Source organism: Electrophorus electricus, chromosome 4, assembly GCF_041902795.1.
Source record: "Electrophorus electricus isolate QZ-2024a chromosome 4, ASM4190279v1, whole genome shotgun sequence".
NCBI classification, from domain to species: Eukaryota; Metazoa; Chordata; class Actinopteri; order Gymnotiformes; family Gymnotidae; genus Electrophorus; species Electrophorus electricus.
The window spans coordinates 26,822,501-26,837,500 of record NC_137500.1 but is presented as its reverse complement, the minus strand read 5'-3'; the positions used below and the strand labels follow the sequence as shown (position 1 = coordinate 26,837,500).

Sequence of the window (15,000 nt, the reverse complement as noted above, 5' to 3'; positions counted from 1 at the left end):
TTCCAATTACCCAATTACCGTCTAATCTAGGGGCCAGCTAATCCTGTAGGCCATGAGACCGCACGGGTCTCGGGAACGCCAGACACGGGAACGCCACTGCGGCCGATGAAGGCTGTTTAAACGTTCCAAAATGGCACTCTTCACGGCCTTATGATGTGTGTGTTTGTTTCCCACCTCACACCCACTGCAGGACCAGGGAATACGTTGATGAGGTGATTCATGCAGTGAACATGTGTAGAAGAAAAACTACACATGTCGGGGGTACCTGAGTCATCCGAGTCTTTGCTCTCGGGCTCGTCCTCCATGTCGTCGTCGGACATCTCCATCTCCTCTTCCCTGCGGATGCCCATCAGCTCCTCGTTGTGGATGTTCCTGATCTCCTGCGGAGGAGCGGTGAGAGGTGAGAGGTTTAATCCCCCCAAAGCCTTCTGGGATGCCTTTTCCAACCTTTCATTAATCACAGATGCGGTCTGGAGATGTAAAGCATGCAGGCTGGTTGCGAGCTCCCAGCGGATCTCCCGGGACAGAACTGAACCGGGCGTAGCTGAAGTGTTGGCTGACCTTGCTGGGTCGAGACAAACAATGGACAAGCTGTGTGGTGGAGCCTTCTGTGACCTGTAATGCCGGGTGTTGGGGTGCATTTTCTGTAAAGCTGAGTGCAAGCGGGTGTGGTCTGTAATTCTGGGATGGGAGGGATATGGTCAAATAATGCTGGGGTGGGTGGGTGTGGTCTGTAATGCTGGGTGTAAGAGGGCATGGTCTGTAATACTGGGTGTGGGTCGGTGTCTGTAATAGTGGGTGTGGGAGGGCGTGGTCTGTAATGCTGGGTGTGGGAGGGCATGGTCTGTAATAGTGGGTGTGGGAGGGCGTGGTCTGTAATACTGGGTGTGGGTCAGTGTGGTCTGTAATGCTGGGTGTGGGTGGACGTGGTCTGTAATGCTGAACAAGGCTCTTTAAAGCAGATGGGGTCCTCACCAGCTAATAAAGCACATACATTGGGGGGGCATGGGGGAGGGGAGTTCTACTCCACACACACGCACACACACACACACACACACACACACACACACACACACACACACACACACACACACACGTGCATGTGAATGTGAAACATGAACACACACCCCTACATATGCACGCACACACATACACATTTGCGCACGCAAACGCACACGCAAAAAAGCTGATATGGGATGAAAAACTCCCAGGCAAACAAAGGCAGAACACAAACAGCACCATCTGTCCAGCACTGTAGCACATAATCTCAGGTAGAGCAAAAACACATACCCATCAGTCCAGAGAGAGAGAGAGAAAGAGAGAGTGTGAGGCAGAGTGAGAGAGAGAGTGAGTGAGAGAGTGAAACGAGAGAGAAAGAGAAAGCGAGAGAGGGGGTATATGAGAGATAGAGAGAGATAGAGAGAGAGAGAGAGACAAAGAAAATTGAGAGAGAGAGAGAATTGAGAGAGAAAGAACTGAGACAGAGAGTGAAGGAGAGAGAGAGAGAGAGAACTGAAAGAGAGAGAGGGAGAGGGAGTAACGTTGCCAGGAGAGGGGAGCTCTGTAGTGCGCTGTGCTGTTGGGAGGCAGTGGTTCCTCGTGGAAGTCTCGTCTCCAGCCGTCTATGCAGGAAGTCCCGCCCCCCCAGGGTTCGGCAGCTGCTGCCTAGCTTGACTCGTTAACACCTGGCGCACCGCGCCGAATAACAATCACCATGCCACTCCATTGCCGGCCAGAGCAGCCTGCCAGGGCCTCATCCACACCAGAGGCGGCCAGTCAGATCTGCAGGGGGTGGGCAAATAGGCAGCCATGCCCCCTGCTGCTGTTGCACCTGCCTCAGCTCTGCACTTGGTTGTTCATTCCCACCAGTGGAATATCGAGGAATACTGGGAGCGCTAGGCTAGTGTACCTCGTGACTCATCCAGCTTCCTGTAAAAACACACTATAAATAGTACGGAAAGTTCTGCTGGGTTTTTTGTGGAACTTCCATTAGTGTTACCGAGGCCTTGTGCCACTGTTTTTAATTTTTGCATATTGTATACGTAAGCACATGCCGTCCCAGCCTATTAAGGCAGTGTTAGTGTCTCAGGATTATTAAAATGCTTGGTGTGTGTCTGTTTTGTGTAATCTCTGCTTGTGTCCTAATCACTTGGGTCTGAGTCTTCCGTGCGAGAGCAGGGCTGGCATTAGCACGCCCTATCTTCACTTATCTCAGCACAGAGGCTGTCCGAGTGCTGGACGAGAGGAACAGTAAACCGAGATCAGGAGCACTATGCCTGTTAGACACACCTGCCATCCACTGTCAGACACACACACACACACACGTACACATGTACACACACACACGTACACATACAGACACATACGGATACACACCTGCACACACACGTGCAACACACACACACATATATATTTAGACACACATACACACACACACATATATATATAGACACACACACACACACACGTACACATACAGACACATACGGATACACACCTGCACACACACGTGCAACACACACACATACATATAGACACGCACGCATATACACAAGCACGCATGCACACATAGGTACAGAAAGCTGTTGACTGGCCATTTCCAAAAAGCTGTTTTTAAAGGTCAGATTCTTATCCCACGGTGAGAAAAACACTAGTCCACAGATCTGTGAAGGAGGGCTGAGAGGAACCCCTAGAGGAACCCAGAGAGGAACTCATGTTCCTGCATCTCCATCCCTCTCCCTCGCGTCGACCCAGACCCTAACCGAACTCTTCCTCGTGGTACCTCCGTCAGGTCAGTGGTTGCTTGATACACAGCTGGGTGTGGGTGGGTGGGTGGGGACGGTGTGGTTGAGAGTTAGGTGGGGTCAACAGCACAGTGTGTCAAAGCTCCTCCCACATGCCAGCATTATGGATATGAGCGAGGAGAATGAGCCAAACGTTTTAATGGCAAGTCTGGTATGAGTATCAAGTGTCGACGTTAATTGATTCAGTGAAACAATATTACTCAAAGGTCATTAGCGCAACAGCAAGTTCAGACCATATAATGAAACTCCGGTTTGGAACACCTACCTTAGCCGAAGAAGTCTTTTGGCTCAGAACTTATTAATGAAATACCTGAATACCAAAGGCCTGAATTCCAAATTCCAAGTTTAAAGCTAAAGAAATTACACAATACAAGGCAGAGGAAGCTCTGCAATTGTAAACATTTCCTGTTGCATCCATCCTAATCCATTGTAAAACGAGACAGGTCCGGCCGTTAGTGGATGAGTGTTTGGATTATAAATCTAAACAGACTTGGCATTGTGATCCATGCAAACTGGGGCTTAGGCTGCAGGCTGAAACAGAGATGGTGAAGTTAATTCCACACCAGGCTCAGCCTTCGCTCCCCAGAGACAGGTCTCAACACTTACCCAATGACCAGAACATGACAACACTGTTACACTTCATCCGCCTACCCACGCTCTGCTCCAGCTAATTTGTTTAGAAAGTCCTGTGGGCCATGTTTCTCCATTTGCCTCTGAATAAGACTAGGAGAAGAAAGTCACTGTGCCTTGCCTCTGGTGTGGAGGCAGTGGCCGGGTGGAGGGTGCGTCGCTGGATTAGGGTACCCGGTGCGTGCTGGACTAGGCTACTGGGAACGCTGATCTAGGGTACCTGGAGCGCTAGGGTGTGCTTCTGGAGGGTACCAGGAGTGCGCTGGACTAGGTTACCTGAAGCGCTGGACTAGGGTACCGGTAGTGCTTGGCTAGTGTAGGAGTGAGTGAGCTGGACTAAGGTCCCTGGAGCGCTGGACTAGGGTCCCTGAAGACCTGGACTAGGTTTCCTGAAGCGCTGGACTAGGGTACTGGTAGTGCTGGACTAGGATCCCTGGAGTGCTGAACTAGAGTACTGGGAGTGCTGGACTAGGATCCCTGAAGCGCTGGAGTAGAGTCACATGTGCGCTGCTGCTAAGAGGCTTTGGACTGCTAGGAGCTTAAGCTGCTCTTTGGCCTATTACTGCTACGACTCCGGTACAGTGCAGGGCTTATGTCCACTTCACTAACCTGCTTCCGCAGTCATTAAACGTTCAACTCTGGAACAGATTCTAGTCAGAACGTTAGAGCTGCGGCTCGGGGAGGGGGCGGGGCTGACGAGCTAATACGCTGGCGGGATACACACGCAAGGAAGGTGGGAAAAGGCATCTGGCGAAGGCGTGAAGTGTAAACATATTCACGTAAACAAAAACAAAAAACTAAAAAGAAGTGAATGAAATAAAGAGAAGAGAGCAAAATGAGAGCACCAACCTCGGCTTGCTTGCGCCACATGTCCAGGTTCTTGCGCTGGGCTTTGGAGAAATGGTCCCACGCCTTTTGTTTGGATGCAGCGTGGAATACAGACACAATCTGCTCAACTGGGGCAGAGGACGTGGGGGGGGGGGCCCAGTATGTACCATCCAGAAAGAGAGAGAGAGAGAAAAAGAGAGAGAGAGAGAGAGAGAGAGAGAGAGAGAGAGAGAGAGAGGGGCGATTGGGGAGGAGCAGAGGAGTGAAAAACAAAACAAAACAAAAAAGCTGGTATCAGAAAGGAAAGCAGTGAACTCTGCGCCTAATCTCCCTCCCTGCTGCAAAAACACTGAGCTTGGATGGCTAGCATAACAGCTTAATTGCTTCAGGGAAGGATTTTTTAATAGCGAGGCTGTGCAATCTGTGTGCCCAATCGAGACCACTCTGGAAACTTCTGCTCAACTAAGAACATTCGTGTAGAAAGATGGCAGAGGGAAGGTTCCCAGAGCTGCAGACAGGCCGTACAAGAGCAAAGCCGTTCCTCCTTTATTAGGTCACAAGACTCGGGGATGCCAGGGACGATAATCAAAAGGTCAGAGTCATTGGGAAGGAAAGGGGGTGGCACTAGGACCCTACTGAAAAGTACAGTCACCGACAGACAGCTCACGTGTTATTACTCTGCCTCGCACGTGGATTTGAGAGGACTATCGCTCACATCGACCCGTTAGAGCGAGCCTTTCAGAAATGGATTCCCCAGCTTTGGGACAAGGTACGAGTCCATCAGTCAGACTGTCCTGGCTGGAGTGTGCAGGGGAAGACACGGGGGGGCACTCAGCAAGCACCTGAGTGAGAGCGAGAAGGAAACGGAGCCACTGACGCCGAATTTCACTGGTGGGGAGATGGATCTGAGGCCACTGATCTAACTGGGACAGAGATCTGACCCTACCAACTGAATTAGGAGAGAGATCTGACCCTATCAACCTAACTGGGACAGAGATCTGACCCTACCAACTGAATTAGGAGAGAGATCTGACCCTATCAACCTAACTGGGACAGAGATCTGACCCTACCAACTGAATTAGGAGAGAGATCTGACCCTATCAACCTAACTGGGACAGAGATCTGACCCTACCAACTGAATTAGGAGAGAGATCTGACCCTATCAACCTAACTGGGACAGAGATCTGACCCTACCAACTGAATTAGGAGAGAGATCTGACCCTATCAACCTAACTGGGACAGAGATCTGACCCTACCAACCTAACTGGGACAGAGATCTGACCCTACCAACCTAACTGGGATAGAGATATGACCCTACCAACCTAACTGGGACAGAGATATGACCCTACCAACCTAACTGGGACAGAGATATGATCCTATTAACCTAACTGGGACAGAGATCTGATCCTATTAACCTAACTGGGACAGAGATATACCCATACCAACCTAACTGGGACAGAGATATAACCCTACCAATCTAACTGGGACAGAGATCTGACCCTAGTAACCTAACTGGAACAGAGATCTGACCCTATCAACCTAACTGGGACAGAGATCTGACCCTACCAACCTAACTGGGATAGAGATATGACCCTACCAACCTAACTGGGACAGAGATCTGACCCTATTAACCTAACTGGGACAGAGATATACCCATACCAACCTAACTGGGACAGAGATCTGACCCTACCAACCTAACTGGGACAGAGATATACCCATACCAACCTAACTGGGACAGAGATATAACCCTACCAATCTAACTGGGGCAGAGATCTGACCCTAGCAACCTAACTGGGACAGAGCTCTGACCCTACCAACCTAACTGGGAGAGATATCTGATCCTTCTAATCTAATTGGAAGGTGGATCTGATACTGCCAATCTCACTGGGGCACATATTTGTAGAAAACAACGGTTGCTGGTCATAATTGTGGCCCAGGTGACCTGGGGTTGAGCACAACACTTTGTATGACCAGCAGTTATCTACATGTATTTAGTGGTGTCCCTATTCACCTTATGTCTCATTTGAACCAAGCTGCTCTCTGAGCAATTTTATCTGTGTGTTCCGAGTGGCTACATCTCTCCCAGCAGCGGGAAGCGGCGATGCAACTGTGAGTCTCAGGCACCATGTGTGCCGTGACATCCAGGGCTTCCGGCGTCATGGCAACGACTTGACAGACATGTGATCAGTGCAGGAGGAACAAGGCGTCCTCTCTGTCATTAAGGAGTTTCACAGAGCTCCACTGGTATCACTGTGGAGCAGGTAATAAGACATGCATGAGGACCTTTTACTGATTTACACTCTCTCTCTCTGCCTCTGTCCTCTGCTGGGGGAGAGTGAGTGAGTGTGTGTGTGTGTGTGTGTGTGTGTGTGTGTGCGCGCACGTATAAGTGTGAGTTCGATGGTGAGGGGGTGGTGGTAGTGGTTAACAATCCCAGGGGAGTCAACAAGGCTGCAAAGCCTTGGTCTGAGGAAGAGGCCAGCTCAAGAGAGACTAACATGCTAAAATCGATGGGGCCTTTGGCGTCCTTTAATTTAATGGAAGACATCGATTGAGAAGACAACCGCTCGTTCGCACTTACACATGAGCATATTTCCCTGAGTCTGTGCGTGAGGAATGGCTGCGTCTGATAAGCGAGAACCTACATGCCCCCCCATATTTTATTAGCCTTGCCACACTCAAATGCAGAGAGCAGGGATTAGTTCAATATTTCTCAGATATGGCAGAGATATCAACCACTCCACCAGATCGCTGACGTGTGGAGCTCCGAGGAGCTGACTCCCGGGACTAGCAGAAAAACAATCTCACCTTCTAGCCCAGTTCTTACTTAAGAGTCTTTGTTCATTGATTTGAATTGATTTGAATTCTCTCTGTTCTGTTTTTCTACACGGCTGAGCCTGAATCTATAGCACACAGTGAGTCCTGGAGACATACAGGCAGTGCTAAAATGACTTCTTGTTTTAAAAAGCAGTTATTTATTTACATTCTTTTCTTTTTCCATCCGTGTAAGCGTACACAACCCCACCATAGTTAGAGGAAGAGGTTTTGGAGACCAGTCTAATATATGCTGCATTAAACTAGCTCCTTGTTTAATGAAACAGATTTATATTTTTATTTATTCATTTTCCTTCTTTCTGTTCTGTTTTCCATCAGTAGAGGTGTGCACATCCCCACTATGGTTAGAGGAGGAGGTTTTGGAGATGGGTCTAATATATGCTGCATTAAACTGACTCCTTGTTTAAAGGAACAGGAAAATATGCCTGTCATGCCTTGTTATGGAGAAGTCAGGATGGTGGAGCAGACTGTGGTGTGCTTACAGTAACACATAGTCTGTTGACTTTACATCAGGAGCCACCATCTTGACAAACCTACATTTTTAACCCTACAGTTTTTCCAACGCAAGTCATCTCATCATTTTCAAATGTAAAATGACTTTGTTGTGTTTTATAAGCATAGCAGATATGCATTGGTGAAGTGTTTGTGCATAAAAGTGTGTGTTCTGTGTCTTCAGATAAAGGGTGGGGCTGTGTACTGTCAGAAGGAACTTCCCTTTACATGGGACTCACTACTGTGTCACGTGCAAATCTCTGCGACAGCGTATGACAGTACTGAACTGTGTATGACCTGTTTGTCTTTGTGACAGCGCATGACAATACTGAACTGTGTATGATGTGTGTGTGTTTGTCACAGCACATGATAGTACTGAATTGTGCATGATGTATGTGTCTTTGTGATAGCACATGACAGTACTGAAACTGTGCACAACGTGTTCATGACAGCGCATGGCAGTACTGAACTGTGCACGACCTGTTTGTCTTCATGACAGCACGACAAAACTGAAACTGTGCATGATGTGTTTGTGACAGCGCATGACAATACTGAACTGTGCATTACGTGTTTGTGACAGCGCATGACAATACTGAACTGTGCATTACGTGTTTGTGACACATGACAGTGCTGCACTACGATTTTTGTTTGTCCCCACAATTTCACACTTTTGATGACTGGATTCAACATTTAAAAGAGGACTGTGCTAAATATCAGGAGAGGCCATACATAAATCATTTATTTCATGACAATTTCTCACTGATGTATAAAAAAAAGCCTTAGCATTTCACTTGGCATTAGAGTTGGAGATAAATCTGAACAGCTAGACTAACGGATTAAAATGAAATTGCTTAAGTCAATATTTCACAAGACCTATAAATCTAATTACTCAACATTTGAATCAGTTTTGTCTACCACGTTGGTCTTATCTCTTACGCAAACACTAACCTCACTCACCACAGGGGACAGAAACGTCTCCGATAAGGCACAGTGATGTAGGTATTAATTGGCAGATTAAGTCAACCACGCAAGGAAATATGACATCTTCTAAACAGTCTCGGAAAGTGACGACATCCATAGCATTTCTAGTCTCCACTGCGAGAGGAAACACACTTCTTCTGCACTGATCACAAACCTGCCCCTGTGAGACTTCGAACTTGCAGAGTCCACCCCCACTGACTCGGGAACAAAAATTTTCATTATGCATTGCAGTGCTGCAACTTGGTGAAGGGGTGATTTTCCCTGGAATTTCTTGTGAATCCCATCCCTCCCCGAGGGACACTGGACCACTTACCGGTACTCTGCAGACCCACTGCAGGTCACTTCTCTGAATGATTCAGGGCTGAAGATAGCAGTGCTTAAAGCAATCAGTGCTAAGGGAGTGTTGACCACAGCTGCCCATGTGACCGATCGCCTCCGGCCAGACCCATTGCTGCCTAAAGATCTACCTGTAGCTAATCAATCACACCGTGGACCGTCGGAGACGTGAGGGGCGGGGGGGAGCAGTCCGTGTTTGAACGGGCGGATGGAAGCGCGCAACTGGTGTGAGACAAAAGTTGCCAAAGTGGTCTTAACCCCCTCTCTTTTTCGCCCAGAGACGTGGCATATTTTTCTCAAAGCCTCCACCCGTAGTGTGTCCAGTAGTAATTTCATAAACCAACTAAACAAGGCTAGTGCTTGTCCGTCAGGGGGTTACTTGGTCTACGGAGGGTCGCCCCCGCCTCATCGCGAGGGCTGCCCAGGGGGTTGCAGACAACCACAGGGTGGCGCTACGCAGGGGCCTGACGCAGACTCCATACTCTACCTGGAGCTGTGCTCAGCTCAACACCAGGCCAGCGTGTCTGGGGCACTTACCTCCTCACCGCGCCTGTGTAACGCACGCACACTCGCATGCCAAATGGGGTCCCAGCCACATACACACCTGGACTGGACTCGCTGGGAGCGGCTCAACTCCAGATCAGTTCATGGAACTGAGTGAGAATTTGAACTGATAAAAAGCGTTGAAACCGGAGCCTCGATTTAATTCACAAGCTGAAACAGAGCTTTACATTAAGCTATCTCCTATAGATAAAAGTTTAATTACAATACTTTTTCAGATTCAGATTACACTCCATGTCTGACTCTCAGTTCAAATTCAAACCAATTCATCTGAATTTGTATTTACAAATTCTGAACTGACCCCAGTTCAGATGTATAGAACATTATACGCTTATGAAAGAAGGACTGGAGATCAGAAATAACACACAGAATGTCATGACTTCATGTCTGAAGGCAAACAAACCTCTAGAGGCTTATGAAGCATTCGGTCTATACCGGAACGAGGAATTCTAGGACTGAAACTATATTTTCCGTAATTGTGGCACGGTTCCACATGCTAACATGCTAACATTTAACCAGTGTACACAGTGTTATGAACCCTGTGGGGTTTTAATTACTTTTCATTTACGTCTACGCAGTTCTTACCTGTCGGTGTGGGAAGACTGGGCACACACGTGTTGTGTGTGGGCTTACATGTATGTGCATGTATTTATTAAAAGTTAAAGTGTTCAACCTGTTTCCACGATAATACTGTCAAATTAACGCTTACGTGTAGGAATGTTATTGTTATCTAACTACTAAGATAATAAAAGTCAGAGAAAACATGTACTGCATGACAGATATTCTTCACTGCTGTGTGTGTGTGTGAGGTGTGGGCTCAAGCATGTCCCGGTTATGTGCTTTGGTGAGTGTGTTCCTCTGCTCCCTGAGCCCCTCCCTAAATGCCCCGCCCGGCCGGGCGTGTATGTGGTGGGATGGATCTGGCACTCACACTGCACGAGGATTCCGGCCAGGGCGTTCTTCAGCTTCTCCTTGGCCTCCTCCATCTCCTTCTCGTGGGCGGCCTTCTCGTTCATCAGTCTGCGGATGTGGCTGTTGGAGGACTGGATCATGGAGTAGAAGTTGTTGGCGTTCCGCCGGTTCACCTCGCCGCGCTCCACCCAGGTGAGGAGCACGCGCACCGCCTCCGGAAACTTGGAGTCGTCTGGTGAAAGGTGGAGAAGAAGAGGGAGGGAGAGAGGGAGAGAGGGAGTGAGAGAAGGAGAGACAGATGGTTGGGAGGAAGAAAAGAGCTTCAGGACGGAACGCATCTCAACTGAGACCTTGCACTGCTGACATGTTTTAGCGAGGCACGCCGCGGGGACGCGGGAGGGCTCAGAGGACAGACATCACAGAAGGCGTGAGGACGTCCAAATTGTACTTCTTACACCGTCAGCTGAAGCCACAACGCCAACTGTGCGCTAACGGGTAAACAAACTCTCCGCATTATGTCTGGGGTGTTTGGGTTCTGAAACCAGAGCTACAAACCGCAGATCACAAAACCAGCAGAGAACACAGCCAGTCAGCGTCCACTCCACTTACAGCATGTCCCGCTCAGGCAGATAGAAAGTGAAATCGGTAATGCCATTCTGAACACCGAGGCTTCCATCATGCTGGCAGAACGGCGAACGCAGATACACACTCGACCACAACGCTATAGCTACTGTGTGTTTTACGCAGACACTCTAGACTCCCGTATTTTGACGAGGGTTTCCAAGAGCAGCGATTTGTTTAAATTCATCGCTCGAAGAGCTTAAATCTGCTAAAAGCCTAATGATAAAAAAAAGCACCTGCTTGATGCAGACTGAGTAGGAATGTGTGCGATTCCGCCCAGTGACAGTTACGCTGCGTAATCAAAACAGCCTGGTGCTTAATGTAAGACTGCTGCTTGACTCTTTCTCAGGCTGGAACATTAACTGCTGTTTCCATGATAAGAGGAGCTTGCACGGAGCGTGTCGCGCTAGAAAAACCTCTACATTTCCCAGGTCGGGATTTAGCTTTGGGGGGGGGCTTTTGGGGTTTGCCAACGGCAGACGTGGCAAACATAGCAGACGTGGTAAACGTGGCAGACGTGGCCGACGTGGTAAACATGGCCGACATGGCAGACGTGATAAATGTGTAAATGTGGCATACATGGCAGACGTGGTAAACGTGCCGACATGGCAGACGTGATAAATGTGTAAATGTGGCATACATGGCAGACGTGGTAAACGTGCTGACATGGTAGACGTGGTAAACGTGTAAATGTGGCATACATGGCAGACGTGGTAAACATGGCCGACATGGCAGACGTGATAAATGTGTAAATGTGGCATACATGGCAGACGTGGTAAACGTGCCGACATGGCAGACGTGATAAATGTGTAAATGTGGCATACATGGCAGACGTGGTAAACGTGCTGACATGGTAGACGTGGTAAACGTGGCACACGCAGCAGGTTCTGACCCTGCTGCCAGACTTCTGACAGGAAGTGAGTCGTCACTGTAATGAAGGACATTAGGAAACTCCTCAGAGCTTAAGGTTTGTTTACTCCAAAGGGAGCTAGGGCAGAAGATGGGTCTTCACTCCAGGCGCTAAGCCGAAGGGTCTTTCGGACCTCCGCTCAGACTCTGAAGTGTGGACTGCACAGACATGTAACGTGATGTGAAGACAGAACACAGATAGTGAATGCTTTCAGAAACGACAATACAAATCACCATCCTCATCCATAAATCTTTTATCAGAGCTACAAACACACACCCACATATCGAAAAAATCCAAATGTACGTGCCCCCACACACTACCAAACACACACACACACACGCGCACATATACCTGTCTAATGATTTATATTAATAATCCATCATCCACCTCCTAGCCTGACTCCATGTGTCATAAAGATGAATTCCTGAGTCCACACTATTAACAGAGTGATGACGTTTCACAGACCGGCTGGGTAACGATTGTCCAGCTCAACACTTTTTCTTTCAGACATTAACAGCTAGTTTAAGGACACTTTAACAACATTAAACACACTTAATAATGCTCTGAAATGTTTAGCAGGAGCTTTCAGCCAACATCACTTCTATGAGTTAGAATAGCCTCTTTGAACGGTTATAAACCATGACATTATCTGGGCTTGAGATGTCTAAAAATAAACAAAAACATCACAACTCAACCAACCAGTAAGACAAAAATAAGCAAGTAAATAAATAAATAAATTATAACCCTCAAACACTGTGTGTAAAAGGTGTTCCAGTGTGAAACGTGGTGATCTCATATTTCCCCAGTATCTCTCCAAACCACGCTGGTCTCTCCAGAACGCCACTCTCTTCTGCTGTGAACTACGCTGGTCTTCCTCTCGTCTGCTGTGAACCACGTTTGTCTTCCTCTCATCTGCTGTAAACCACGCTGGTCTTCCTCTCATCTACTGTGAACCACACTGGTCTTCCTCTCATCTACTGTAAACAATGCTGGTTTCCTCTCATCTGCTGTAAACCACGCTGGTCTTCCTCTCATCTACTGTAAACCACACTGGTCTTCCTCTCATCTACTGTAAACAATGCTGGTTTCCTCTCATCTGCTGTAAACCACACTGGTCTTCCTCTCATCTACTGTAAACAATGCTGGTTTCCTCTTGTCTGCTGTGAACCACGCTGGTCTTCCTCTCGTCTACTGTAAACAACACTGGTCTTCCTCTTGTCTGCTGTAAATCAGTAAATCAATATTCGTCTCTCCTGATGCAATCAAGGCTGATCTCCTTTTCCTTTGTTCTAAACGATGCTGTTCTCCCTGCCCCTCTGTTACCCCTCTCAAGGTATGGAGGGTGAACACACTGCATACACAACGTCATCCTCCAGCACCTGCACCTTCACACACACACACACACACGCACGCACACACGCACGCACACACGCACGCACACACGCACGCACACACGCACGCACACGCACACCCACACACCGCGGGGAAATTATGATTTCTTTCTTACTTTCACTCTAAACTTTCTCCTTCACTCCATCTCCACACACACTGGATTGTCTTTCAGACAACAAACAGATGGCATTTCTGTTCAGCTGTGCGGCACTTCAAACCAAACGAGACAAACAGCATTTATACGCTGCCAGTTACTGCACACAGACGCTACATCGGTCCCAGCAATCACATCTGGACAACCATGCTCGACAACAACATGCACAAATAAAAAGAAAATTTGTGGGGGTGGGAGGGGGGGGGTGGATTTGACCACTTATTCTGGGAAGACTGAAAGCAGCAGTACGGGAGAGAGGACCAAAACCTCACCTTTGATCTTTTCCCCCAGCTGGCTGCATTCGTGCTCGGAGTAGTGGACGATGGGCGGGGGGGAGGGGGGCCGGAGGCGGTCCTCCTCGATCCGGCGCCGGTGCCTCTCCTCGCGGGCCAGCATGCGCTGCCGGCACTCCCACTCGTACAGGTCGTCCCGGGCCTGCGCGTAGTCCACGTGCAGACGCCCCGTGTCCTTCTTATCCGTGCTGGAGCCCAGCCTGATCCTGTAGCCTGCAGGAGAAAGAGCAGAGCAGTGCAGTGAGGCAGGGGGATGGGACGAGTGTCCGGTGTCGGCCAGAGGAGGACGGGGGGGGGGGGGTGCCTTTGAGTCTTGGTTCCTCTGAAGGTTTCTTCCTCATCCTCTAGGGAGTGCTTCCTCGCCCTTGGCTTCCTCACTGGGGGCTTGGACTCGGACATTTGTAAAGCTGCTTTGTGACAACAGCTGTTGTAAAAAGTGCGATAGAAATAAATTTGACGTGACTTGACTCCTGATCGGGCGCTGAACACCAGATCTGGCTCATCCTGGTTCTGGAGGCCTGGTGATGACCAGTGCAGGTACCATCACACTGAAGGGCCAGCTCCGGAGGAGTAGAGGAGGGAATTTAAAAGGAATCCGATCTCTAACCTCTATTGGCTTAGCGGCCAATCAGAAATGACTCTCTGAGTGACCCAGTGTGGCTCAGCCATTTATCACAGTTGGTCACAATCCAAAGAAAAGAGCAGATATGACACTACGTCATGAAAAACCCCCCACAACGAACTGAGTGGAGACTTGTGGACTGATGTGTGGAGAAACAGGATTCCTTATTCTCAGACATGGATTTGATGAAGACAATTATTCCAAACGCCTTCATAATCAGCAGGAACAATTAGAAACAAACAAAAATGAAATTTAAACAGCGACAACCCATTGACAAATGAACTGGGCAGAATGAAACTGGAGTGCTAAACTTTCTCTTTCAGTGGAGAGACTTTCTTCTTAACATCCACAAAGTTCAAGCTGAAATGGGAGAAAAACACACTTATTATCCACCACCTGGGTGTTTATTTCTAAGAGCAGCTGGAGGGAGAAGTGCCGCGTCCATACGGCCGTCTCTGGACTATAAATACTCACTGGGTTTTAATCTGCCTCTCAAATAGCTGCAGATACACATGCACATGTGCAGAGTGCAGACGGAGAAAAAAGACACTCCTCTCTGAACACACACTGACACGCACACACACTCATACACCACACCTACGAGTACGTATACAAATACAAATACACAC

The 15,000-nt window shown here is 48.5% G+C and overlaps 1 protein-coding gene across 6 annotated transcripts in view; it reads right to left on the bottom strand.

Moving 5' to 3' along the window:
* enox2 (ecto-NOX disulfide-thiol exchanger 2) overlaps positions 1-15,000 on the bottom strand; it is a 154,994-nt gene that overhangs the window by 14,858 nt on the left and 125,136 nt on the right. For all 6 annotated transcript variants that reach the window (XM_035536030.2, XM_035536031.2, XM_081712987.1 and 3 more), the window contains 4 exons: positions 13,729-13,962; positions 10,399-10,611; positions 4,284-4,390; positions 266-380 (listed from right to left, as the gene is read on the bottom strand). In XM_035536030.2, the coding sequence (XP_035391923.1) occupies positions 266-380; positions 4,284-4,390; positions 10,399-10,611; positions 13,729-13,962 (669 nt within the window). The remainder of the gene's footprint in view (positions 1-265; positions 381-4,283; positions 4,391-10,398; positions 10,612-13,728; positions 13,963-15,000) is intronic.